This window comes from Gossypium arboreum, chromosome 12, assembly GCF_025698485.1.
Source record: "Gossypium arboreum isolate Shixiya-1 chromosome 12, ASM2569848v2, whole genome shotgun sequence".
Taxonomy (NCBI): domain Eukaryota; kingdom Viridiplantae; phylum Streptophyta; class Magnoliopsida; order Malvales; family Malvaceae; genus Gossypium; species Gossypium arboreum.
In genome coordinates this window covers 97,637,223-97,665,003 of record NC_069081.1, presented here as the reverse complement: position 1 = coordinate 97,665,003, position 27,781 = coordinate 97,637,223, and the positions used below count along the sequence as shown (strand labels likewise).

At 32.7% G+C, this 27,781-nt stretch overlaps 2 protein-coding genes across 6 annotated transcripts; one reads left to right on the top strand and one right to left on the bottom strand.

The window, feature by feature from the left end:
- The first annotated feature begins 648 nt into the window (after nt 1-648).
- LOC108479361 (phospholipid-transporting ATPase 2) lies at nt 649-15,557 on the top strand. 5 transcript variants are annotated; one of them, XM_053023072.1, is made up of 25 exons: nt 649-1,025; nt 1,438-1,652; nt 2,117-2,287; nt 2,484-2,600; nt 3,062-3,154; nt 3,262-3,436; nt 4,325-4,491; nt 5,380-5,484; nt 6,213-6,310; nt 6,688-6,830; nt 7,757-7,853; nt 7,984-8,093; nt 8,177-8,341; nt 9,164-9,318; nt 9,442-9,522; nt 9,657-9,777; nt 10,434-10,540; nt 11,342-11,473; nt 12,742-12,895; nt 13,351-13,468; nt 13,574-13,747; nt 13,904-13,955; nt 14,166-14,293; nt 14,656-14,806; nt 14,987-15,557. In XM_053023072.1, exons 2-25 carry the CDS (start codon nt 1,638-1,640, stop codon nt 15,323-15,325), a joined length of 3,168 nt encoding a protein of 1,055 aa, XP_052879032.1. In that variant the 5' UTR covers nt 649-1,025; nt 1,438-1,637; the 3' UTR covers nt 15,326-15,557. The 5 variants fall into 5 exon arrangements, 4 of the variants coding, with proteins under 4 accessions (XP_052879032.1, XP_017637395.1, XP_052879031.1 ...); XM_017781906.2 differs by having other exon boundaries at nt 650-1,025; nt 2,074-2,287; XM_053023071.1 differs by lacking the exon at nt 5,380-5,484 and having other exon boundaries at nt 650-1,025; nt 2,074-2,287.
- Nucleotides 15,558-17,112: 1,555 nt separating this feature from the next.
- Nucleotides 17,113-24,454, bottom strand: LOC108479876 (putative E3 ubiquitin-protein ligase RING1a). Its single transcript, XM_017782713.2, has 10 exons — nt 23,962-24,454; nt 23,796-23,838; nt 22,396-22,454; nt 20,721-20,802; nt 20,513-20,633; nt 20,362-20,403; nt 18,577-19,107; nt 18,209-18,316; nt 17,605-17,781; nt 17,113-17,477 (listed from the first exon to the last, which is right to left on the bottom strand). Exons 1-10 carry the CDS (start codon nt 24,224-24,226, stop codon nt 17,445-17,447), a joined length of 1,461 nt encoding a protein of 486 aa, XP_017638202.1. The 5' UTR covers nt 24,227-24,454; the 3' UTR covers nt 17,113-17,444.
- Between the last annotated feature and the right edge of the window lie 3,327 nt (nt 24,455-27,781).

Below are 27,781 nucleotides of genomic sequence, written 5' to 3'. Positions count from 1 at the left end.
GTTTTAAACTTCTAAGAACTAAAAGTTTAATTTTAATATAATTTCAATCTTAAAATTACATATGAATTTTGGTTTGATGTAAAATATGATATATGAAATTTGATATTATAAATTTATAATTATGAAATTTAAATTTAATCAAATTGTTATAAACTAATAATATCATTATTGAGCAACACCATTTTAGCTTTATATATTACATATAAAAAACACTTATATTTATTTAACATGAAATTAAATGAATATATTTATTTTTAAAATGTTTAAAACTAGATAAAAGTAAAAAATTATTTATTTAATTGAACTAAAATTAAGGATGGATAAAATAAAACTTCATATACTATTTTTGAAAACTACCCACAATAAAAAGTATAGGTAGATATAGTTTTTTTTATAAATAATAGATAGATTATAATTAGATAGATAATTAAGTTACCATCATTATATTTTTTATAAAAATAAAAAAATTATTTTCAATTATCTGTTTATTCATATTAGTAATCAGTTTCCATATTATTTATTAATTTAAATTCCATATCATTAAAAGAAGTCTAGTTATTAAAACAAAGGGTTTTTATGAATGTATATTAAAGAAAATTATTTAAGCATAAAATTATTATATAGTTAAATACTATAAGGATTTATATATATATATATGTAAGTCAAAATATTAAGCCCAGTAGAGCGGTGGATCAAAGGTTGATTTCTTCCTTTCCTTTTTAAAAACAACTGAAAGCGGTGATTGCGATCTCAGTTAAATCACGTTAAATTTCAACTTGGATCAAGATTTCGTGTAAGACGGTGACACATGTAGTACAAAATGACCCAAAAGGGAAGTTTACAATTATCGAACGGATAATAGTGGATCCACAGAGGTCAAACAGTGGAACCGCGTACACGCAAGAACTGCCCTTTTTTTTTTTAATCTTTCAAGCAAAAATGAGAACAAAGACCGAGCCCGGGGAAGGAGATGAAGAAAGGAGGAGCGGAAGAACGAAAAAACATCAATAGAAATAGAAAAAGAGGTACGATCTCTCATATTTTCCGTTAAAATTTCAAAATAATTTTGGATGCCAAACAATTATTTTCTGCAAAAAGGTGATACACTTACGATTTCAATCAATATTTCTTTGAAATTGTGTAGTCGCAATTTAATCATGATCTAGAATTTTATCTAGAATTAATTGAAACTTTTATCTAGAATTTTATATATCATGATCTTGTCTCATATTTTCTTTTCTTTTTAATGATAAATTATAACTTGAAAAATCTTAGTTTGATCTAATTGAATGGATATTCTACGATGTGATATGTAATTAACTGAGCTGGTTCTCTTATTTTGTTTGTTTTCTCCGTTACATTTCCTGTAAAATTTTTGAAAGGGACAATCTATCATGAATTGCTTCTAATCTTAATTTGTGTACTTTTCTATTTCAGGTTAAGTGACTGGCTCCTTGCCGCTTTTGAGCTCTGTAATGAACTTGGGGGGAAACTGTAGAGTTGCCATTGATTGCTTTTGAGGCAAAAATGAAGCGATATGTTTACATTAATGACAATGAATCATCACATGAACTTTACTGTGACAATCGAATTTCTAACAGAAAATATACTGTATTGAACTTTCTCCCAAAAAATTTATGGGAGCAGTTCAGGTATATCTTAAGAAGTTTTCTTTTCAATTGGAGATTAGTTTCCGAGTTTGGTTAATATTATGCTTTCCTTGGCTTCACAAGCTAAATAAACAAAGCTTGTCATTGTAATGTTATCAACTGTTTGCTATGCTCATTTATTTTGTGCATATATAGACATATGATTTTTGCTTGTACCGTGATCAATATATACCTTCTGCCTGATTAATCATTGAGGTTTGATTTTATTTTATGAATAATTGCCTCATGAGATGACAGAAAGGTCCTGTTTAGAGACTCTTACATGGCTTTTGATGCATTTGATGATTCATTCATCAATTGTGCATGATAATGTATTTAGGCTGGATATCATTCTTTTTTTCCTGCTTGAAAGTTGTCTATTTTGCAGCCACTATTTCTAATATGTTATTGCTTCTTATTTCAGCCGGTTCATGAACCAGTATTTCTTATTTATTGCTTGCCTTCAGTTATGGTCACTGATTACTCCAGTAAATCCTGCCAGTACTTGGGGTCCACTAATTTTCATTTTTGCTGTCTCTGCATCAAAAGAAGCATGGGATGATTACAATAGATATTTATCAGACAAGAAAGCAAATGAGAAACTAGTCTGGGTTGTTAGGCAGGGTATCAGGAAACAAGTAAGGGAGTTTTCTGATATTCTTTGTCATTTGGTTATTTGATTTTATTTGCATATCATCTGGTTCTCTTTTTCCTTTAAAGTTGAATGACCTCTTGCTTTAGGATTACTTGCTATCGTGTACCTTTTAAACTTTGTAAAATTAACTGTTTGCTTTCTCTTTTTATGTCATTTGCGGTTGTGGCCATCATTTGCAGATCCAAGCACAGGATATTCATGTTGGTAATATAGTGTGGCTTCGTGAGAATGATGAAGTGCCATGTGATCTTGTTTTAATTGGGACCTCTGATCCGCAAGGCCTTTGCTATGTTGAGGTGAATATGCACCTTGTTAAAAGTTGTAAATTCCGTAAATGTTAGTTTGTGATTGAACTATCAGTGTGGACAGAGATGGACTCCAAAATTTTAGATAACAACAGAATTATGTGAACTTGAGAAATAGAGCTTCTGTTGGAAAACTCTATTTTATCGAGTGAATAGATTTGGCTACCTTTTGTACTCTGAAATGTTAGCATTTCAGAGAGAAGAGAATTTAAATCAGCACATGATTCGTTTCATTGTCTCTTAAAAGCCTGAGTGGAATGAATTCATTCGGGAAGATTATTGGATTAAAATATAATTTAAACTTTCACCTAATTGAGACTTGGAGGAGGTCAAGCTCTTAATGTCTAAAACAGAAGAGCCATAGCATATAAAATTGTTAAGAATGCTTACACTGTGTTTATGTGTAGCATTTTTAATTCTTTAAAATTGACCGAGCACAAATTGTCTTGCAGACTGCTGCCCTTGATGGTGAAACTGATTTGAAGACCAGGGTAATACCCTCTGCTTGCATGGGAATAGATTTTGAATTGCTGCATAAAATCAAGGCAAGATTTAAGTACCACACACACACACACACACATATATATATTAATATTAGACACAGACACATTTGTGTATTTTTTATCCTTACATGCTCTATCTTCTTTTTCAGGGTGTTATTGAGTGTCCAAATCCAGATAAGGATATTACAAGATTTGATGCCAATCTGCGTTTGTTCCCTCCATTTATTGATAATGATGTGTGTCCATTGACCATAAAAAACACAATTCTTCAGTCATGCTACTTGAGGAACACAGAATGGGCTTGTGGAGTTGCTGTCTACACAGGCAAGCTCCTATATATGAAATTTCAAGGCCACTGATATATATTATCATTAATTTATCATTGTTATCTATTATTCACCCCTTTTGCCCTTAATATCTAAGTGCTACTGAGCTGAGCTAAAAGATGATGAGAAAGAGCTGAGATATAGAGGACTATGTCATAAAAATAATGTGAACATGGTTAAATAAAAATAGAAAGCAAAATGTGTTTGTTTAATGGGCGATTCATGTTAACAGTATTTTTGAGGAAAAGTTATACATTGTATCGAGACTCATGTCATTTTAGTTGTCCAAAATTGCTTAGCATATTTGACCACCTAAAGTAAAGGTGGTAATATTTTAATATTTTTGGCTATTGCCAGAAGAGATTGGGTTCTGAAACATATCATGATATTTTAGTCATTTTTATGTGGCCTCTGAAGGGCACTGATAAATAAGCTTCATCTAGTATTCAATCTTGAAGAATTTGTAACTTGACATTGTTAGCATAAACATCCTGGGATGCAGTACAATCTTACTTTGTGTTCTCTCCCTTTATGGGTTAGTATTTTTGTTATATGTTCTCATCTTGCTTCAGAAATAATTATTTGCAGCCTAGTAGTCTATTTTAACTTGACTTTAAAACCACATGGATGGCCTGGTTGAGTTATTGATGCTTCGATAATGTGATAGCTTTTCTTTTATTTTATTTTCTCTAAACGCTATCTGAACATGTATGGTATGTTATTTTGTGAATATTTATGCTTTTCTTTTTCTTCCCTCAACTGGCTTCCTGAGTTTTCTACTCTGTTTGTTTTTTTTTATCCTTAGTCCATTTGAGGGTTTCATTTTTCATTCTGATGGTATTAACATCTGTACTGCAGTTTTTGAATTATTTATTCCGTCTTTCAGGAAATGAAACTAAGTTGGGTATGAGTAGGGGCATACCAGAGCCAAAGCTAACAGCCATGGATGCCATGATTGACAAGTTAACTGGTGCCATATTTGTTTTCCAGATAGTGGTTGTTATGGTTCTTGGTATAGCTGGGAATGTGTGGAAGGATACAGAAGCAAGAAAGGTTGTCAGAAATTGCACTTGCTAGCTTCAGTTTCTCATCTATTTATTATCATCAATAATCATATTATATATTCTTTAGGCTTGGTTGATAACACATTTTGTTTCCTTTAATTCCAAACTCAATGCAAATTTGCATGGAGTCTATACTTTTCAACTGAACAGGAATCTATATTAGCCTTCTTTTAGTTGTAGGGAACCTTTCTTTGTACAAAACTGATCATTTGGCTTAGTTTTTCATCTGTGTATCTACTGCAATATGGTCTTAAGTTTTAACATCTTGAGAGGACCCCTTTTTACTGCTATCCTTGAAGTTGAATTTTAGTTCTTATTAAGAGAATATCCTAAAATCTGTATTATGGCATAAGATCAGTAGATCATATAGTTCAGGGGTGAAAATTGTGGGTTTTGCTACAAACAAATTTTGTATATGCACCAGGCAAGGTTGTACTCTTTTTCCTCTGCAGTGTGATTTTATCTGAGCCTTTATTTTGGAGTGTGTAACTTCGAGGGGTGTCCAGATGTTTAAAGCCATGATCAAGCTTCCCCACCTGCCCATTTACATAGTAATTTGTAATTAAAATATTAGCTGGACCTGGCTGGGGCCTAAATACCTAAGACCAAGCCTCTGACCTTAACCTGACTGGATCTTTGGACCTGGGCAGGTTTCTAGCCCCAGGACACCTGTGAAATTCTTCCACCTTTATTTCTTTCACATTTGCTTGCTGCTCAGTTGTCTTTACTCCATGCATGCCTGTGGTTTTCCATATCATTTTCTTGCTTGTTCTTGGCTCTTAATTTTGTGATGAAGCTTTGCCCCCCCCCCTCCCCCGGCCAAATTTATGTGTCACAATGTTTTAACTTTGTAGAAATGCCCACTTTCTTGTTGCAGCAATGGTATGTGCAATATCCAATTGAAGGTCCATGGTATGAGCTATTGGTCATTCCTCTTCGTTTTGAGCTTCTGTGTTCCATCATGATACCCATATCTATTAAGGTAATTTATCTGAAAATGCTAATGATTTTGGATTGTTGTCCTTAACTTTTTAGTGGTGTGAACCTGGATTGTACTGAACAGGGCAGCTTGCTGCTAATAGCCACAGAAGGTTCTTAGCTAGAATTCTTGTCCTCTAGAATGGAAGAGATTGTTAAGCTAGATCCAAATAATGGTGCAACAGTGATGTGAGTTTTGGGTTTAAATTATTAATAGTCCATGGCATAATTATAATATGAGTAGAGGTGCATCACTTAACTAACTTGTAGACTTTAATTTATACAGTGTATGCTTGCTGGTTGAATTAAAACCCTACCAAGGTAGAAATGTTTTAGGTCATGGATATTGCACATAAATGCTAAATCTAGTAGGACGGTTGTAGATATGTTTTTGTTCAATCATGTTATTGTTAATAGAAATCCAAGTGGGTGACAGAAACCAGTTGTAGTTTAAATTATTATAGACATATCATTGTACCGATGGTTCTAGGTAATAGCTCTTGGATTAATGGTTTATTTCCTATTACTATTAGGCTGGGTGGTTGGGAGATGGACAGTTTCTTTACTTGAAGCTTAAGGTTTCAAATAGTTAGGAATGAAGTTTCATCTTAAACATCCTTATCGTTGTTACTGCTAATCTTGAATTATCTGCTTCAGTTTTGATTCATTTCCATATACGAGTTCTTTCTCAGATATCTAACCTTGTTAACCATCGGGCCTTTTCTTTTGCAGGTCTCTCTAGATCTTGTGAAAAGTTTATATGCGAAGTTCATTGATTGGGACGCTGAGATGATAGATTATGAAACTGGTATTCCTTCCCATGCAACAAAGTAAGTATTTTTTTCCCAAGAAATCCATCAGCAGGAGTGTCCTTTCCAGTGTATGAAGCTGCTAGCTAAGTTGATATCACTCAAACTAAATATTATCTATTCAAATGTTTAAGTGATGTTGGAGTCTTATATGACTTAGCCACACTTTTCTTTCTTTTGTTCTTTCTTTCTGTTCCTCTTTCTCTTCTTTGGTTTTACTTTTTTTTTAAACTCTTTATCTCTTCCTTTTTCTTCTTACTATATTATTATGTTATTTTTACAGTAAGAAACATTTTGAAAAGAAATTTATGCAATTATTTAGCTATATAGTTGGATTCTGCCATAGATTTTTAGTGAACATATATATTTAAAAAGATCGTTTTTTTTTCATGCGGCAGCACAGCAATAAGTGAGGACCTTGGACAAGTTGAGTACATAATGACTGATAAAACTGGAACACTAACAGAAAATAGAATGATCTTTAGAAGATGTTGCATTAGTGGTGTTTTCTATGGAAATGAGAGTGGTGATGCACTGAAAGGTTTGCTATCTACTTTTCTCCTTCTTGCTTGTTGCCTCATCTTTTCTCATTACTTATTTTATTCCTCCAATCCATTTTTAGCTTTCAATTCTGTTGAATGAATATTTCCTTTATGTCATCGGTATATCTGTCTACCATAAGGCAGCTGTCTACATTTGTAGCCAAGAGCAACTTATCAAACTAAGTTAATCAATTACCTTTTCCCTTCTCCCTGAAAACCTTGCTGAAAATGATGAAAAGTATCTTCTTTAAATATGTTTTCTTGCTTCTTGATTGAAATAATCAGGAAAATTTGTCTTTTATAATTGAGGTGGTCCAAAAATGGGAATGAAATTTAATATTGCTTAAGTTTTATAAAACGGGAATGGAGCTTCCACGCTGGTTCTAGTAAGTGTACTCTTGGCGTCATGTTATTTTGTACATTTTCTGATACTTCATTGTGCTCTGGCACAATGCTTCTGGCTGCTGATGTGATGTATTTTTTCTGGCTTTCAGCAATTCTGCACATCTATTTTGCCCAGGCCCATAAGTTATGGAAGGAAAAATGTTTAACCATTTTAAGCAGTGTGTGACACTTTGTTAATTAGATCAGTAAAATATGTACACTGAATATTGTTTTACCATCTTTATAATATAAAATTCTGATTTATCTTTCAAAATGTGCTTTAGTAAGTTATTCTTTATGGTTTTGGTATTTATACTTGGAAATAACATGATTGACTTGAAGCAATTTGCATGCTTTTGGATAAATGAGGTCAATACTTTTGATATCTTATGCTTCTTATTGTGCTTGAAATAGTTTGAAATTCATGTGGAGGATCTTTAAATCAACTAGTGTTACTTTTGGTTTTCAAATATTGAGGACAATTTTCAAGTAAGAATTGTGAACTTTGATGATTATGACTAATTTTGCCACTGGTGCACAGATACGAAACTGCTTAATGCTGTTGCTGGTGGCTCTCCTGATGTTGTTCAGTTTCTCACAGTTATGGCTATATGTAATACTGTTGTTCCTATAAAGAGGTGATTCTATCTTCTATCTTGGTTGCGTTTGAGCTGCAATTTAGAGATAGATCCATATAACAGTATCATAACTTGTTCTCGGTTTTGAAATTCTAATACATATCATCCCAACCTTGTTTAATCTCTGTAGCAAAACCGGAGCCATCTCATACAAGGCACAATCTCAGGATGAAGATGCTCTTGTTAATGCTGCTGCTCAATTGCATATGGTTTATGCCAATAAAAATGCAAATATTCTTGGTAAAAAACCTCCTTTTCTTTTTGGTGTACAGAAGTTGATTGCTGGTATGATTATTTATGGTTTTCCCTATTAAATACTATAGAGATCAGGTTCAACGGTTCTGTGATTAAGTATGAAGTGTTGGAGATTTTGGAGTTCACTTCTGATCGGAAAAGAATGTCGGTGGTTGTTAAAGATTGCCAGACTGGAAAAATTGTACTTTTGTCAAAGGGTGCAGATGAAGCAATTCTTCCTTATGCTTTTGTTGGTAATGTTTTTATTCTATCTTTTGCTCATCTTAGGACTTTCAGAGAACGTTTTAAATGCATCAACTAGGTTATTCTGTCTAATTCTATTTATTTGATGGTCATTGGCAGTGTTGCTGCATGATTTTCTTTTAATTATTTGATGATTGTTGCCTCGATCTGCAAGGACATCCTTTTCCTCTTTGATGAATATCTTTGGTTCACTAGTATAAATAATCATCGCTATCCTGCATGGCACAATGATCATGTCATCAGTTTGAGGATGGGGTGTTGGAGGCTTAGATCTTGTAATAAGTCCATGTCACCCGATATATTTGTTTCAACTTCAAGTCTCATCCTTTTCATTTCATTGCCATGAACATATATTTTATAAAAGAAATTGGAATTTATTATCTTTAATCTATGTTCAGAGTTTGCCATCCTCATATTAGTATTTCTTGTAGTTCTTTAACATCCTTGTTGGGACTTCATTGTAATCATAGAAAAGGGCTTACTAAATTTGTAGGAACTAGAATTCAAAAAGTTGCATGTGGTGGCTTCTTTTTCATTACAGGCTGTTTTCATTATAGGTTATGCATATAACTTCAGGACCATGCATCAATAATCATAAACGTGATTTATTCCCTCATCTTACTGGCTTACTAATATATTTTATTTGTTTTAATGGCGGGAAGATTTTTGTGGCTTGTAATGTACCTTTGTGACTTACTAATAGAATATCTTGATTATGGCATGTTAGAAAATATAATCATTCATTAAAAGGAAACAAATACTTGATACTGCATCAGTTGGCTTTCTATATGGTAAAATCATTTCTTTTTCAGGGCAACAAACAAGAACATTTATTGAAGCTGTAGAACAATATGCTCAATTGGGGCTTCGTACTTTATGCTTAGCTTTCCGTGAATTGAGAGAGGACGAGTATCAAGAGTGGTCTTTGATGTTCAAAGAGGCTAGTAGCACATTAGTTGATAGGGAGGTGAAGTACAATCCAATGATCTTTTTTTGTTCTATTTGTTTCTTTATTTTTATTTTTTTCTGCACGCTTTTGGTCAAGTTTGGTGATAAGTGACTTAGTTCCTCTAGTGTCCGCATTCTGCAGTGGAGGATTGCTGAGGTTTGCCAAAGATTAGAACATGATTTTGAGGTTCTTGGTGTTACCGCAATAGAGGATCGTCTACAGGTGAAATTGAGCTATTAAATCCAACTTTCATGTGTAAAACTTTTTTCATCTATTTTTAAGTCAAATATACGTCATTTCCATGGAATACTTTGGATGTTAACATGTTGCCCTTTTAATCTTTTTAATTATTTTAGGATGGTGTACCTGAAACAATTGAGACACTCAGGAAAGCTGGAATTAATTTTTGGATGCTGACCGGAGACAAGCAGAATACTGCCATACAGATTGCTCTTTCTTGCAATTTTATTTCCCCAGGTGGATTAAATCATTTACATAAATCTCAACTCTTTGTGTTAATCACATGTCCTGCTGTTTATATTATTGTTTCAAATATCTTGGTCAATGAGGACTTTTCTTGGTTCCTAAATTTTTGGAACTAAGCTACTTTTATGATTTGTTGCTTGGATTGAACAACTACATTTCTTTCAAGTTTTCATCCTTGCATCTCTCCACATACCTAAAAATGCTTCATGCATTCTTATTTTTTCTAATAAAGATAAAAAAAAGTGTTAGATTCAAATATAAATAAACATAAAAAATTAGAGTTTAGCTTTATCTTCAAAATTTTAGTACCTGAAATCATATACTGTATGCCTTTCCTTTTATGTTATTAAAGATTCTTAAATGTCTTGTCATATTTGATTATCATTTTTGGTGTTTGATGCCAGATTAATGATTAAGCTGAATGTAATTGGCGGGGGCAATAATTGAGGTTTTGGTTTGTTAGAAGGGTCATTATGCATTTTTAGGTGATTGTCTGGTGGAGTTGGTCTTTTGCTATCAGTCTTGATTCTATTGGTGCCACAAGAAATTCAGTTGCTTTAATCAATGAATAGAATGTCACAGTTTGAATTCTCATCAGTTGTTCGTTTCACGTTTATGATGTTTCCTCCTTCCTTCCAAATTATCAGAGCCAAAAGGTCAGCTTCTTCTAATTGACGGAAAAACTGAAGATGAAGTTTGTAGAAGTTTAGAGAGAGTTTTGCTTACAATGAGGATAACATCTTCGGAACCTAAGGTAAACCTTAATGCTCCATCTTTGCAAATTTATGTGAGGGGTTCTCGTGTTATTTTTCTTTCTGGCCACTATTCTTGTGTGTTTGCGATCTCCGAATTGCAGTTAATTGTAGAATTTTTTTATTTTTTATTTAAGTAAATCATCGACTTGATTAAGGGCAAATTTTCTGGCTCTAAACTGAATTGTGATTCTGAAAAAAAGATTTTAGAGAGCACCTCACAAGCACAGACAAATGTTGTTAGGTTTCTAATAGTATGTAACTAAGAACAAAAAAATACCATTCGTTAGAAAACCTAAGGTCCTTGTTAACTTAATCAGATTATCAAAGTAAGAAGCTCAGCGCTTCAGCTATGCACTCTAAATTGTTGAAATGGGTGGATAAGCAATTGTCACTAGAAGTGGACAATGTGTGTGAGGCCCACAAGGCTTATTCACTCACATACGTGTAATCCGAAAATAAATATATACTTTCTATGAAAAAAGAAAAGAAACAGTAAATGGTTGACTTATGTCTAGTGATTCTAAGCTGATGATAATGATTTTTATTTCATCTCCTCACATTCTTGGTTGAGTATTTAATTGAAATTCATGTTACGTTAAAATAATTGTAAGAAATGGTACCCTAAACAAGCTTGTAAAGAACCTTTCTCCTTTTCTTTTGCTTCTTTAGGGTTTAGTTTATTTTTACTACTCATAGGAAGAATTGCTTGGTAAGTTTTTATCTGTCTAATGTTTAACTCACAAGGTTTTATTCACTATTGCATTTATTTCCCTATTTTTTACTTCTCCAATTCCGTGCAGGATGTGGCATTTGTTGTTGATGGATGGGCTCTTGAAATTGCACTTAAGCATTATAGGAAAGCCTTTACAGAATTAGCTATTTTGTCAAGGACGGCTATATGTTGTCGTGTTACACCGTCCCAAAAAGCACAGGTTTTGATTTTGTCATTAATTTTAAAGTATTAAATATATTTTGGATTGTTATATACTTATATTGAGCTTGTGTTACAACTACAGAACTTTCTTAGTATCTTCTCCCTCATAATCATATTCATCATGCTCACTTATTATTGTTATTATTTATTTTCTATAATTTTTTCCTTAAAGCTCATGGTAACCTCCACTGCTGTGCTAAGAATATTCTGAAGCAAAAAGATAATCTTAAACTTTCTAAAATAATCGGTGGTCCATAATACAAAAGTCTTGCCACTTTTGTAAAGGAAATTTTCCTAGTAGAAATATATAAAATAGAATTCCTAAAATTCTCTAACCAAAATACATAATGTAATTAAGATTTGAAGAGGATGTATAGCTCTCACCCATAATAGTCATGAATATGATCGTTATCTACAGATTTCTCTCATCAAACAACACTCTTGGCTTAAAACTGATATTCAAGCTAATTAATGAAGAAAAAAAGGGATAAATCCAGACTGCTGGCATTTGCTGCATGTTCTACTGATAAGAACATCCAAGAGCATTAGTGGGGGCAGAATAAATGTCATGCATGTTAATCTTTACAATCGATATACCTTTTTTTCCAATCTTTTATGTATGAACGGCACCTTTCTTCCCAAAATGGAGAGGAGAATAGGAAAGAACCGTTGGATCTCTCTGTATGCAGACTATAGAGTATTGGTACTACTATGAAGCAGCAAGGGGAAACTATACCTTTAGATTTTCCTGCTTCTAAGAAGAAATGTTGAGTGAACACTGGCATAACTTGGCCCAATGCATACTGGGAGTTCTATGTACCAACATAAATGTAAATCTTATAATAAATAAATAAATAAATAAAAAGGAAAACGTAATTTGAGAGTTTAAGACATTGTTTTGGTAGTGTTTTTGGAAGTGCTATCACCTCTCATTATGAAGTGTGAATTATTATTGCCCTAATATATTTTAGCTAGACCAGCTTCTAATGTCAATGCTGTGACCTTAGGATTTTTAGAAGTACATATATTGCGTGCTCTAGTTTTCTAATTCTCTTATTGTCTTTATCTCATTGAATTTTTTACATTATTAGGCTGTATTTTGCTTTGTTCTTAAGGAGTTAATCTTATCCCTTCTAATTTAAATTTCTGAATATTTTATTTGTAGTTCATTACCACTATTTATAAAAGATTATATTCATTAGTTATAGCCTTCTTTTATTTGGAAATGATGACTTTTACACCTAAACGGAACTATACTTTTGGCAGCTTGTTGAACTCTTGAAATCATGTGATTATAGAACATTGGCTATTGGGGATGGTGGAAATGATGTGAGAATGATACAACAAGCTGATATTGGTGTTGGCATCAGTGGAAGAGAAGGGTTGCAGGCTGCAAGAGCAGCTGATTATAGTATTGGAAGTGAGTATCTTTAAATATTTTGAAAGCCTTCAGGACTGGTTGCCTATTATTTATTTTCTTTTTTTCGGTTATTGAACTTACGGCGAAAATTGTTGTAATTTTGAAAGTTCTCAACCTATATGCTATTCAGGCAATAAGTTGTCATTATGATAATGAACCTAAAGGAAGATTTGTTGTTATGACCCCTCAGGAAAATATAACATTTATGAGCATAAGATGGATTTTTAGAACTATTTCTTGATGATAATATACTATTTGATGGTTTTGAAGTGTTCTAGTTTGGATAAATGTGCTTATGACGGGCATTGACAGGAGAGTTTAGAATTGTGCCAAGAATGCTACCTAGTTTGGATAATCATGGGCATTTGAGATGTTCTTTTTTTTTTTTTCATCTTCATTGTGGAGTGGTTACTTTTTATCTGTTTTCTTTTCCTAAATACCTCTCTTGGTTGCAGAGTTCAGGTTTCTCAAAAGATTAATACTTGTTCATGGCCGTTATTCCTACAATCGTACAGCATTTCTTTCCCAGTATTCCTTCTACAAGTCACTAGTTATATGTTTCATTCAAATTTTGTGAGTTCCTAAATATGATGTTCCTCTTTTTGTTGATTTTATTGAACTTGATTCTCACTTAAACTTGCTTATCATTAATTTTCTGCTGACACCAGAATACATCAGTTTCTCTTTTATTTCAGGTGTCTCTGGAACTAGTCTTTTCAATTCTGTTAGCTTGATGGCCTATAATGTTTTCTACACTAGTGTTCCTGTTCTAGTCAGTGTCCTTGACAAAGATCTTAGTGAAGGAACAGTTATGCAGCATCCACAAATTTTATTTTACTGCCAAGCGGGAAGGTTTACTGTTTCTCCGCCTTTTTTGGGCTTTTTTCCCCCTCCTATATAACAGGGTTAGGAAATGGGACCAGAGAATTGGTTGTATCCTTTTAGCATACAACCGTGTAGACTGCTGGTTATGGTCATCTAACTGATTCATAATTGTTTCTCTAACAGGCTTCTGAATCCGAGTACATTTGCTGGATGGTTTGGTCGATCTTTGTTCCATGTGAGTGCTATTCTTTATCAAAGCATCTTGACTGATACTGGTTGTAAAGTAATTAAAACAAATCTGAAAACATTTAGTGATCCATGACTGCAGTTAAATCTTAAATCGGTGGTTGAAACTCATAATCAAAACATCTTTACTTGATATTGCTTGTTGATTTATAACATTTTGCTTTATTGTCTCATCAATTAATTTTGTGGGGATTTGCAGGCAATTGTTGTGTTTGTGATCACCATACATGCTTATGCTTACGAGAAAAGTGAAATGGAAGAACTTTCTATGGTGGCACTCTCAGGATGTATATGGCTGCAGGCTTTTGTTGTGGCTTTGGAGACAAAGTATGCTTCCATTTAAATGTAGACTGCAGTTAATATGTTGCATTTCTGTTTTCTTTTCCTTTGTTCCCCTTCACACAAGGTCTTTTACTCCAGCTTATAGAGGGTTAGAAAAATGGCATATCATATAGTTTGTCCTCGCTTGAGAAGCAATGTAAAATAGTGTTGCTCCATAAGTGCTGTTAAGGGGGAGTTATACTTTGTAGTTCATCAAAATGCCATGGCTTGCACCCCCCACAGGCCTGGAATGTGCATCTTGACCCATGATAAATAGCTCGTAACCAGAATTTTTAAAATGGCTTCATGATACCACTTTTAATATATTTAAATATCCTGACTTGCTGAACTTTAATTGGTGCTTGCAGTTCCTTCACGATATTGCAACATCTTGCCATATGGGGGAATTTAGTTGCTTTCTATGTAATTAATTGGATTTTCAGCGCAATTCCTGCATCAGGGATGTACACTATTATGTTCCGGTTATGTAGGCAACCTTCTTATTGGATAACTATGTCCGTAAGTTTCACACTCTTTTAGTTGCTTTCCTTTTGATGTTAGAGGGAGGAATCCATCTCCATTGTTCTCCCGTTAAATTAGTTGATTACTGAATTTAATTTCTCCACTTGTCGGCTTATTAGTGCTATGGCTTCAGTTTGAATACTGGTCTGTTGTTTTGTCTTTGTTTCTCTTGAACAGCTCATAGTTGCAGCAGGGATGGGTCCGGTTCTAGCTTTGAAGTACTTCCGGTATACATACAGACCAAGTAAAATCAATACACTTCAGCAGGCTGAACGAATGGGTGGGCCGATTCTGACTTTAGGCAATATCGAACCGCACCCAAGACCGATGGAGAAAGAAGTAGTTTCTCCCTTGCAAATTAGTCAACCAAAGAACAGAAACCCAGTTTATGAACCTCTTCTATCGGATTCACCGAACTCTTCAAGAAGGTCGCTGGGATCAGGAGCTCCTTTTGATTTCTTTCAGTCGCAATCAAGATTGTCTTCAAGCTATTCAAGGAACTGCAAGGACAATTGAGGTATACAAACAATGTATCGCTAAATACATGATTTACATTCTGAGATACGGCAGCATTCATTTCAACAAATTGACGTTCTCATTTCATGTAAACTTGGTAAGTAAATTATTAATTTTGTGACGCTTGGTACGGAGATTAGGAAGAGCTCTTTAATCCGAATGTTGTACATTCCTTCTGTTTTAAAATTTTCATGAAATATAATAAATAATGGAACCTAAAGTTTCATACGAATTTCAAGATGGATTGCCTGAATGAAGCAACAGATTTTTGTTTTTGTTTTAAAGTATGTTCGCTGTATATAAAGAATTTTTTAAAATTGTGTTAAAAAGTTTCGTCGGTTTAAAATGGAATCAGATTAACAATCATAACTGTGATTTCTTATTTTTAAAAGTTTCAACAAGAGTAAAAATATGCAAATTAAAAATGAAGGTAATGCTTATGCGGGAGGAGTGATTCGAGATCAAGATGGTAATTGAATTTTGGGGTACACCTATTATTTGGGTAGATGTTTACCTTTGGAGGCTGAACTTTGGGAATCCTTGATGGAATTCTTATTTCATTAAGCAAGGGTTATAAGAAAGTCAAGTTTCAGACAGATAATCTTGAAGTAGTAAAGATTTTGTCCATGGAAGAAATTGAGGATTTCGGCACTACTTTGATTCGAAGAATTAAACGTCTTTTAAGTTATGAAGGCCAAAAGGAAATTAAGTATATTCTTAGGGAATGTAAATTTAATTGCTGATCAATTGGCTAAGTATATTCTTAGGGAATGTAAACTTAATTGCTGATCAATTGGCAAAGATCAGTTCCTCTTGGCAGACACCGAGTACCTCCTGATTTTGTAGCTATAGTTATCCAAAAAGAACAAGCTTTTAGAGTTTCTTAGGATTTATTAAGTTGTAATCTTGCTTTTTTCGCCAAAAAAAAAAAAATGAAGGTTTGTGTCGCATTTATTGTGATTGTAGAGGTATAATCAATTATGATAAATAATTGTAATTCCAAACATAATAAAACTAAGTGACAGAATTGGAAGTGCAAAATAACAATCCTGATTGTAAATCCGTGCTAATGCTTGGTTATATATAAACTTCGATCGTAAAGCTCTGCAGCTGATTGAGCATCTTCTTTTCTTTTATAAATTGTGTCCAAGACATTGGATAAAGGAAGAACCCATTAAACTAAAGCATACAAATAGCAAAGCAGGTGTGATTTCCCTGAATAGGGAAAGTAAGAATTGGAAAGCAAAATAAGTTGCCATAACCATATCCCGTCACTGCCTGCTTTATCCAATATTTCAGTATGCATCCCGTAGATTGTTAAATCTAATCTAGGAGCTGGCCCCAGTGCCCATCAAAACCTAACTCCTTGAGTGTCATGCTGTTGCCTCACCCACCACTGTAATTTATTGCAAGAGAAGCCTGCCATCTAGGCACCACATCGAGATAGCAGTTAACTTGGTTTCAGCAACGGAAAGCTTTGTGTCTTCTTGCATTGCATATCCACCTTTCACTTTGACCGTCTCCCTCCATTTCAATCCACTATCATCATCACCTAGGAAACAATACCATTCGTACTATAGCATGGCAAGATTACATTGATCCATAATCCTTCATTTTATACTGATCATATTGTTTCTTTTTTACTCTGTAATATTAGGATTGAACCTTGGTAGCAACAAATAATTATTTGATTTTCGATGAAGTAGATCCTTGAGTTGAGTGTATGTACTATACATACCCTTTTCAAGAGATATAATATATATATACCAAAATTCCACTGAAAGTAATTTGTTATAAAAAGAAAAAATTTCATAGATTATTACCAATCAAACACACCAATAAAAAAAAAGATGATATATATGTTATACATCTTTCCACTTTTTCTAATTTACCATCTAATGCCAAAGTGTTTGAGTTATAGCAACCTCGAAAACCTCAACTCAAATGTCCTAAATTTTACATCACCTAGAACACAACTCAAACAATGGTTTCATCAAACGACCAGACCCCTCCAGAATCCGTGTATTTACATACAAACTCAAATGTAAATTACCAGAGTCAACTGCCAACAACCTGTGTGTCTTGTAGAACCCGCACTTTCAACATTGCTGCAATTTCGCTAGCAACTTTGCCTCTGCCTATATGCCAGAATCTGAAACCAAAATGCTATTCAGATTTAATTCTATAGACAAAAAGGTTTATAATACGATTGTGAACCCTTAAATCCAAGAATACTACAAATTGATATAACCTCAAATAGAGACATCAAATGTACTCACCAAATGATTTATTCCAGAACTGCACTTCACCTTAAGCCCTGCCAAAGTTTCTTGACCTTCCAAGATTTGCAGTGCGTCCTCCGAGGGGTTGGTGCATTTTTCATCAGTATGGTATTGTCCTTTTACCATTAATATTTCTACTTCTTCAGCACGTAATGGTGTCTGGAGAGCGATGTACTGTGCAACAAGCAATCACTACAATTTTAGACAATCATCCTGAATGGTTTGTCTTAAAGGCAAAAACATGGAAAAGAAAAATGAGATCCAATTTCATAGAGTGAGAAATGAGGAGGGGGGAGGGATGCTGGAACAGCAGTACCACATGAAGGATTCATCCTGCATAGGATTTAAGTTAGAAAATCAATGAGTTCACACATCAGACCTTTAGGTCACCCCCAAAACTTAATCATATGGGCACACCAACCAAACACTGTATTAAAGTGACTCGCAGCTGGAATAGGGTCAACTGAAATCACAGATTTAATGCATTATGCCCATTCAACCAAATGTCGAGGTTCATCAAAATTATCATTTTCCTAGAATCTAACTTCAGATTTTGGAAGAGAGAAATTCTATGTTTAAGCTGGTGGGAAAGAACTCTCACTTCACATAGCTGCTTAACTGACAGACTGGGCCGACAACAAAGGTAAGGTTGCTGCAAACTTGATGTACTGTGTTCATCCACTGAAATAAGCTTGAGATGAACATCCAACTGCATCCAAAGAATTAAGCTTTAGTTATTATACAAAAGGAGGACCTGTATACAAATGGGGAATAAAAGGGAAAAGACAAGAAAAAGGGGGCTCGGTGGGCAGAGAGCAAGGAGAGAAGAATCCTATGGTATTACTCGAGTAGAACCCATAAAAAAGATAAGAACCGCTAGAGAGTTATGCTAACAATGGGAGCTTAATATCAGTGATAAACCGAAACCATATATATTATGGAGAGTCTAATAATATGATCCCAACATACCTCATCTTCGTTTTCCTCCAAGCTCCTAAGATACTCTACCAATCTGTTCAAGCGAGCACGTGAACTCTTGCTGCTGCCACTGCTTGAATTTCCATGTCGAGTGTGACTGCGAGCACCACCTCTCCCCCAAGCAAGCATGTCTGGATTCCAGACAAGCCCAGGAGAAATCCCTCTGCTGTCTCTAGACACTTCAGTATCATTTTCAACATATCCACCATCTGAGTTTACCACTGATGAAGAAGGCAGGGACAACCGAATTCCAGGCCGTCTTTTGCGCCTTCTCTGCCTCACTTCTGCACAGCGCTCATCTGTGGAAGAAGAATCTTTGCCACCATTATCATCATTTTCATCCTCATTGTCTTCAGATCCTTGATGCTCAACTCCTCGAGAGTTCCGTCGCCTACGAGGATGAGCACTACGATGATGGCGTTGTGATCTAGTGAGAAAGGTGCTGCTCTCTTTGCCAAGACTACGTCGTTTGACTAGTGCTTCTGATTGTCTCTGAAAAATTTGGGCAATCGATGCTTGAATCTGTACAAGATATTGAAACAACCATTGCAAAGACAAAGAATGTATCAAAATCTTGAACTTGCAACATGGTCCAATGGTATTCTTTGAACACATAATTGGATAGTCAAAAAAGGTACTGATAAAACATGTACTGTATAGCCAGGTCAATGTCTAGGACAAGTTTTGTCATCTCATATCTATGAAATGAAAAATACAGTTCTCCATTCGGTTATTTGTCCCACCACAAAGCATTAAAGATAGGGATAATGTCATAAATGGTCCTGTAGCATATATTTTTTTTCGTTGTGGTACTTATACTTTAAAATTGTTCGGAATGGTACTTGTACTACTACTACTATCATAGCTGTGTCAATGAGGTGATAACATGGCAAAGGACCCATGTTTTTTACCACGTCACCATGCCATATCATATTAAAAATACACAGAGGGTATTCATTCAAAAATTATAAAAAAAAATTCGGATAACTTTTAAAAGATGATATTTGAAAAGCTTTTAAAAGAACCAAAAAAAAACAAGGACAAGGACATAGAGACGGAGCCATTTTCTGTTTCTTTTTCTTCTTTTCCTCTTTTTAATTTCTTATTTTCCCTTTTAAAATATTTCCAGATTTTAATACATAATTAATGTTTTTAAATTTTAAATTTCCAATTTTAATTAATAAAATAAATAAAACAATTTTTTGAATTAAAAATTTTTAAAATTACAGATTTTAACTTTTAAAGTTAAATTTGCTATTTATATATCTTATAAAATTCCAGATTCTAATATTTAAAAACTTAGATTTTCTTTTTTATCTAATCTCCAATTTTTAGTCTATACAGAAAACAAAACTAAATTTAAAATAAAAATATGGCATACAAATGCCACAAGTCGAATTCTTACATCAGACTCATTGAAAGGTGTTACGATCATGCATGAAATTGACTCACGAAATAGTACATATACTAGATTGGACATTGGACATTTTCAAAATTCAGGGACTTACAAGAGCCATTCACGGCAGTAGGCCAAAGCCAAAATGCGAAAATGAAACTTGAATAAGCACCTAATACAATTGAATGAATGCAGCTGATACAAGTAACTACCAAGAATATCAGGTTGCATGTTTTAAGGTAGACGAATGAAGACAAATCACCACAAACATCTGCAAATCTAGAAAATAGGATGTTGACCTTAACAATAAGCAAAGAGCAGCGGGTAATAAATGCATGTAGTAAAAAACCTACATATGTAAATATAAATATATATCTGACCTGCTTATTGCGAGTCCTTTCCTCTTCATGGAACGCCAATTCCTGAGAGACCAAATGCACAAGACCAGAATTGATGGGCAAGATCATGGTGTAAGAAATTTTATAATAGCACCCTGAAAGTAAAAAAGAAGAGAAAGGACAAAACTTATACCTCCTCTTCATACTTGTCGATATCTGGATATAAAGCTGCAATTAAGGCATCATAGTTTGGGTCGTCTCTAAGAGAACGTCGACTAGCACAATGCGTACGGCAAGCAGGACACTCATTGTTCCTACAATCAGAATCAAATAAGAATTTCTAGATATTCACAGAATTACCCAAACAAAGGCAAGATAGTAGCAATCCATTTATGACATACCCCAGTCGCATTGATTTGTCAATGCATTCTCTGCAGAAACGGTGTAGGCATTCCATTACAGTTCTTGTTTTCTTTATGATTCCTGTCCACACAGAAAACAATAAATTACAAATCTTCTACCACATCAATGTCCAACCACTGATAATAGGCAAATTTTGCGAGTTAACCTGATCAAATCCTATTGCTAGATGACAAAATGCACCATAAAAAGAACTCAAGCAATAACCCAATACTGCTGACCATAGACCAGGAAGGCAGAAATATTAAAGGTAAGACTAACAAGCATACCATTACCCTGATGCAATCAGATATAGCAAATGTTATTTTGCTATCCAGGTTGTGTCTCCATAAACTAAGAAGGAATGACACATGTGAATACAAATACTATAATATTACTCTTTTGTGATTTTTCCTTCAGAGAAAACATGCTTATATATTTATATAAATTTAACTAAATTCTGTTTTATGGACATGTTACATCTAAAATACGACTACCCAACCTTCTCAGCTAGAATTTACATATTGCATAGAGTCCTCTGATTAAGTGTTTTACTAACACCTGACATGATCCAACTTATCTGTATTTTGTAAATGATACCTTCCTCCCAATTCACCAAAAACAGTTAAAAGGTTTAGATTTACATAACATCAAAACCCCTTTCTCCGAATCCATTGAAAATGACCTGAAAATTCAGATACAACAAAATCAACAATCTTAAATCATCTTTTTTCCTATCTTCTCAACTTTAGATCTTTCAAGGAGCATCCAGATATACAACTATCTCCTTGGTTTTCCATATTATTTATGGGTCCCTATGGCCTCATGGGTGAAAAAACATTCTATTAAATTTATGAATCTACACTGAACTTCTAACACCATTAAGCACAATGGTGAAAAAAAACTTCCCAACTCCAGCAAATGTCAGGAAAAAACAACATGAACATTATGCCCAATATAGGATCCAGCAAAGATAATTTTAAGATATGGGACAGGTAGGATCTACCATTTTGGAAATCAAACTAAAAGAATTATGCTTAGAAAGTCAACTATGTAAAATTAGACTTTATATTCCATTATAGGACACACTCATATTAATTGCTGCTTTGTTCTGACAATCCATTTCTGTTAGACAAACCTCATCTTAACTTCCGCACAAGCTAGAGAGAGGGAAAGAGCATTTGATTTGCACAAGACCAACTAAAGAAGATATCACCTTCAGACAATATGCTAAAACTGCAATTGGAAAATTTTCTACATGTATCTTAAAACATTTAAGGAAGGAACCTCAATATTCTACTTAAATGTCGGGTAAAAATAAGACACTATCAATAAATAGTACAATATGTGCAATAAACAGTAAACACACAACACTTGATTTTCCTCTTGTTACAGTTTATATGATTTGCCAAAGACAAAAGTTAAACAACAATATATAGTCATAAAAAAGATTTATGCAAAGGGGACTCAAACTTGATATCTATCTGTCTATCTATTTATCTATCTATATAGATAGATAAAGAGATAAAAGGTGATGGATTCAAGAGCATGTAACCAATAGGATATATTTATAGAAAAATAATACAACCACTGGTTCATATATCTCAACTCCTAATCACAGACATTCATTAGAAACTGTAGGAGAGAGTATAAAATGATAGCAAATTGAAGCATTACCTAAACAAATTGGACATTGAACATCTTTACGAATTTCCGGAAGCTCTACTAAGACAAATCTGGAATTCGAACATAAAAATGTTAATAGAACTTTCTATCACGTTATTTATAGATTAAAGTTACATTATACACCATATGCACAAATATCCCAGTAAGCATGTCAGTGAAGAGATACTTTGATTGCTGTCATCAATGTAAATATATGACTTTGCATGGGAACAGGATGGGTTCAAAGAGATGACTATACCTACTTTAAAAGGTAATCTAAAAATTTTCAAGCAATCATACAAGTAGATATTCCATGACAGGCCAGAAAATCACGACACAGTGTCAACTAACACTTTACTATCATATACTAACAACAATCATGGGAAGGAAAAGAAATTATTTTTTAGTAAATCTAGACAAAATCGGAAGAAGAAATAGAATCAAGCCCAAACCAACTCAGTATGAGAATCCTCACGTTACTATATTAAAAGAATAACCCAAAAGTTCTAGTTTATTAATGAGACAACACTGTTTTCCACTATAACAGACTCCACGATAGTTAGCTCCCAACAATTGATTCCTCCCAATGACTAGAATAGACAATGAAAAGCTGCATTTCAAACCTCACTAGCTTGTCTGCTCTTACTTTCATTCTTGCTCACAAGGCCAGCAACACCAAATTGACATGATTGATTGTATCGTCTTACTATTTGAAGAAAGAGAAGTTAAAAAGTCTAGGCAGAGGTACCTCCCTGGTCTCAATGCATGACTCTTTGACCGACTGCTCAGCAAAGTTAGCCTAGTGATGCTGAATCATCAAGGTTTATTAGATTCGCTCAAGCTGAACACAGATGCATAATAAGATTCGAAAAACGCAAGGTGGGGAAGAAAAAAGAAGTCTGAATCAAAATGAAATGCATTTATATAAGACAAATAATGCACATTTTGAACAGTGGAAGAATATAGTAGGACGTGCTTTCAAGCTAGTACTTCACAAGTTGGTAACGGGTGTTTTACTTGACAAACAAGGATCCCGAACGGATAAAGAATACAACAAGAACAAATTTCAGAATTTTCCAGCTTTATGTGGTTACGAGCATATACAGGACATAGATCGTTGACATGCAAAATGCAAATCGATTAAACGATGAGGAAATATATCACAAAACACAATGTCATATAGCAAATAGCATAAAACCCAACAACTAATTTCAAATCCCTTTCTCTTTAACAGCTAAAGCATCCAAAAGAAATAAAGAATGCTGTTGTAAAGGAAAAAAAAAGAAGAAAGAAAATCGCAGCAAACCCAACTTATAAAAGCAGAGCCAAAGCTAATTATGAAGCTAAAATGGATTTAAAAAAACTATAAACGAAAAGAAAAGATTGAAAGTGAAAGAGAGGGAAAAGAGTACTCGGGTTTCTCTTGAGAAGTAGAAGATTGGCTTCCATCAGAATCTGAGAACAAAAAGAAAAAAAAAAGAGTCCAAAAATCGAAATCAACTTCAAACATGGGTCTACACCTATGCATCGAACTATATGTGTAGCATATAAGTGTGAAAAAAGAGAAAGGGACGTCACCATCTTCATCATCTCCATCTTCATCGTCATCTTCATCTTCGTCGTCGCCTTGGAGTTGAGCTTGGTGGTTTTGGTCATCGGGTTCTTGTTTCAGGTGTTGTTGGTCTTGGTCCGGCTCGGGCTGTTCTTGTTCCAGTTGGGTTGTTTCGTCTTCAGGTTTGTGTTGGCCATCTTCGTTTCGAGATTGTTTGGTGTGGCTTTGGTGATGAAGGCTGGACTCTTCATCGTCGAGATTCTCCGGCAATGACCGCTTCTGGGCTGGCATTGATGCCTTTGCTTTGCCGATTCTCTGCCTCCTTTGTTATTGTTACCACAGACACCCAGCCGAAGAGGGAGGACGACGACCCTGAGATTGCTCACTTCTTTTTTTTTTTTTTTTCCTTTTTTTCTGTATGGGTCGATAAAAAGAAGAAACAAAAATAAATAGATGGGAAGAGATTTCTTTTCTTTTTTCTTTTTCCGTTTTCCTATATTTTTTCTCTAATAATGTTTATTTTTTAATTAATTATTAATTAATTAAGAAGAGATCTGTTAAATGAGCACATGTTGGTTCGGTGGGCGGCCTTCTGTGTCTCTTATCTATTTTTCTTTTTACTTCTCAAATGGGTATTTAGTCTTTTTCTTATTTTAATTTGAATAACTATGCTAGTTATTCAAAATTAGGGTTAAATCGTCTTTAACCAACATGTAAGACACTTAAATCGGTGAGATTTTTTCGATTACTAACTCAATTTATCATTAAATACTTTGTATTAATGCAATCACTTCCTAATTAATAATTTTATTTATAATCCTTTCTCAACTCATAAATCTTACATTAATAATAATATTTATATCAATCAAATTAAGACTCAACCAACATCCTTTTGTAATTTTATATCTTCATAAAAACAATAATTTTATCATCTCCTTATATTTATTTAGATTTATTCTGTATATAATTATTTATATTTTTTATTACTTATTTATACTATATATGTCATATATAACGCTTTTAATTGAGTTTGATATCATTTAATTAAGCCGTATTAACTCAACTAAGTAATTACTTAAAATCTAAATTATAAATTAAGTATAATATTTATAAGAGAAGGATTCAGTTTCACTGAAAAATTAGTATTATATTATTTCATAATTTTATATGATTGATATCTTAATAATTCAATCATTAAATTTATCAATAGATTTTTACTTACCATGCATATGAAATTTTGAATCATCCTAATATCTCTATCATATTAATTTAAAAATTATTTATATTAATATATATTTAATAATTAAAATTTTTACATAAAATAAATAATTAAAATATATATTATGTCAAATTTAATAAGCATTATCTATATAAAATAAGTATGAATTATGGTAATTAAATTATTAAAATATTAATGTTATAAAAATTTATGAAATGATGTAAAAATACTTTTAATTATTTAAAATTAACTTCTTTATTAACTCACTTTTACTTTTTATTCTTTTAACCTTTAAAATTATTAATTAGACTAAAAAAAGGTTAATACAACAATTTATTTCAATTAAAATATATAATAAAACATTTTATTTTTATTTTTTTACCGATGTACGGGGTTGTACAATATTTACAACCATATTTAATTTGATTGAAAAATATAATAATTTTAAAAATAATAATAATAAATATTACTATGAAGCCATTTTTATCTTTTTATATATTTTTATATAACTTTCAAAATGCAATTTAAACTCATAATAAATTTAGGTGTAAGTCAACATGATGAGATATAAATCCAAACATCAAAATCTCTAAAACATGCGCAATGCCATTTCAACCAACACTTAATAACGTTTTTATATAAATTATGTTTATAAATTACTAAAAGCTATTCCTTTTACTAAATATCTTTTACATATTTTTTCACACGAATAATGACTATCATAAAACTGTTGATTGAGTTGTTTCATAATTAATACTATTCGAAAATGTTTTAGTTTTTCACTTTTAAAAACCAACAAAAATATACATATAGTTAGATTTGAACTCACACTAATTGTATTAGTAAAACTTTTAATTTTTCACTCAACTAAAATTTTATTTTAATATTTTTATACATTTTAATTTTATTATGCTCACTTTATTACCTCCATGAGTTGTATATATATACTATTAATAAAACCCTTAACTAAGTTAGTATCATCCTCAACCGGGTCACCAACTCAGTTAGGAAGTTACGAGAATGTCCTTTCGTAATTAAAATAAGTAATATTATTCGAGGGCATTTTAGCCTTGTCACTTTTAAAAAATCAATAAAAATATACATATGATGATATTTGAACCCACACCAATTACATTTTTAAAACATATAATTTACCACTAATCTAAAGTTTTACTTTAATATTTTTATACATTTAAATTTTATTATGCACACTCCATGAACTTTATCGGTTGTGTATTTGTATATATATACACACTATTAATAAAACTCTTAACTGAGTTAATGTCATCCTCAACTGAGTCATCAACTCAGTTAAGAACTTATGAGAATGTCCTTCTGTAATTAAAATAAGTAATATTATTTGAGGATATTTTAGTTTTTTCACTTTAAAAAAAGTCAATTAAAACATGCATAATTGGTATTTAAACCTACGTCAATTGTATTAATAATTTTTTAATTTACCACTTAACTAAAGTTTTATTTTGATATTTTTATATATTTTAATTTTATTATGCATGCTTTATTATCTCTAATTGAGTTGATGTCACCCTCAACCGGGTCACCAACTCCGTTAGGAAGTTACGAAAATGCCCTTTCGTAATTAAAATAAGTAAAGTTATTCAAGAGTATTTTAGTCTTTTCACTTTAAAAAAATCCAATAAAAATATGCATATAATGGGATTTGAACCCACGTCAATTACATTAGTAAAACTTTTAATTTACCTATTAATTAAAGTTTTATTATATATTTTTATACATTTTAACTGAGTTGGTGTCACGAGTTAACCAAACACCAACTAGTTGTAACAAATCTAAAATTTAAATAACAACAAATATTATTGCAATGGTATTTATGTCTTTTAATATTTATATTAGATCTTTAGAAAATGCACAATAAAAAATTTTGCCCCCCAATATTTCCTCTTTTGTCGCTTTGGTTCTCTCTTTTTTATCACTTTAACCCTTAACCTCCAAAATTTAGTCAAATTGTTTTTCTTTGGGCAAAAAAATTGACCAAACTATTAACATGTAGAGTAAACTATACAATTAGTCACTCAACTGTTAGTGTGTTTTTGGTTTAGTCACCAAACTACAAAAATTTTCAATTTCATCACTAATGTTATCATTTGTTTCTATTTTGGTCACCTTTTCTTAAATTGATAATAGAAAGGATGTTGTGGTATTTTAAAATTGGTATAATAACATATTTAGTCCTCAATACACTACAGTCTATCAGTTTGGTCCTAATTCTAAATAATTCAACAAATTTCATGTAACGTCCCAAAAACCTCCATATCATAAACAGAATGTGATAGATTCTTAGTGAGATAAGGTGTAAGTGTCATGGGATACCAAAGGAAGTTGAATCAAGAAGTAAGACATGACGTATTAATTTAAGATATGGAGTAAATTATAAAAATATGAAAGTATTGTGGCATTAGTGTAAATATTCAAATTTTATGGGGTCAAACTATAAATATGGAAAATTTGAAGACCAAAAGTGAAAATATCCCAACAAAGGAATGGGCTAAAGGGTAAAATAAATTGATAAATGGGGACCATATTCAAAAAGTGGAAAATAAGAGAGACTAAATTGCAATTTTATCTAAAGTGAGTAATGACATAGA

Coding starts and splice junctions, on each gene's coding strand:
- LOC108479361 (XM_017781906.2), top strand. CDS start 1,528: ATGAAGCGATATGTTTACATTAATGACAATGAATCATCACATGAACTT. Junction 7,854..7,983: donor ACTGTTGTTCCTATAAAGAG/GTGATTCTATCT, acceptor TAATCTCTGTAG/CAAAACCGGAGCCATCTCAT. Junction 9,778..10,433: donor TTGCAATTTTATTTCCCCAG/GTGGATTAAATC, acceptor CCAAATTATCAG/AGCCAAAAGGTCAGCTTCTT.
- LOC108479876 (XM_017782713.2), bottom strand. CDS start 24,226: ATGCCAGCCCAGAAGCGGTCATTGCCGGAGAATCTCGACGATGAAGAG. Junction 19,108..20,361: donor AAAGGACTCGCAATAAGCAG/GTCAGATATATA, acceptor TATCTTGTACAG/ATTCAAGCATCGATTGCCCA. Junction 18,317..18,576: donor TGGAGGAAAACGAAGATGAG/GTATGTTGGGAT, acceptor CTTTGGATGCAG/TTGGATGTTCATCTCAAGCT.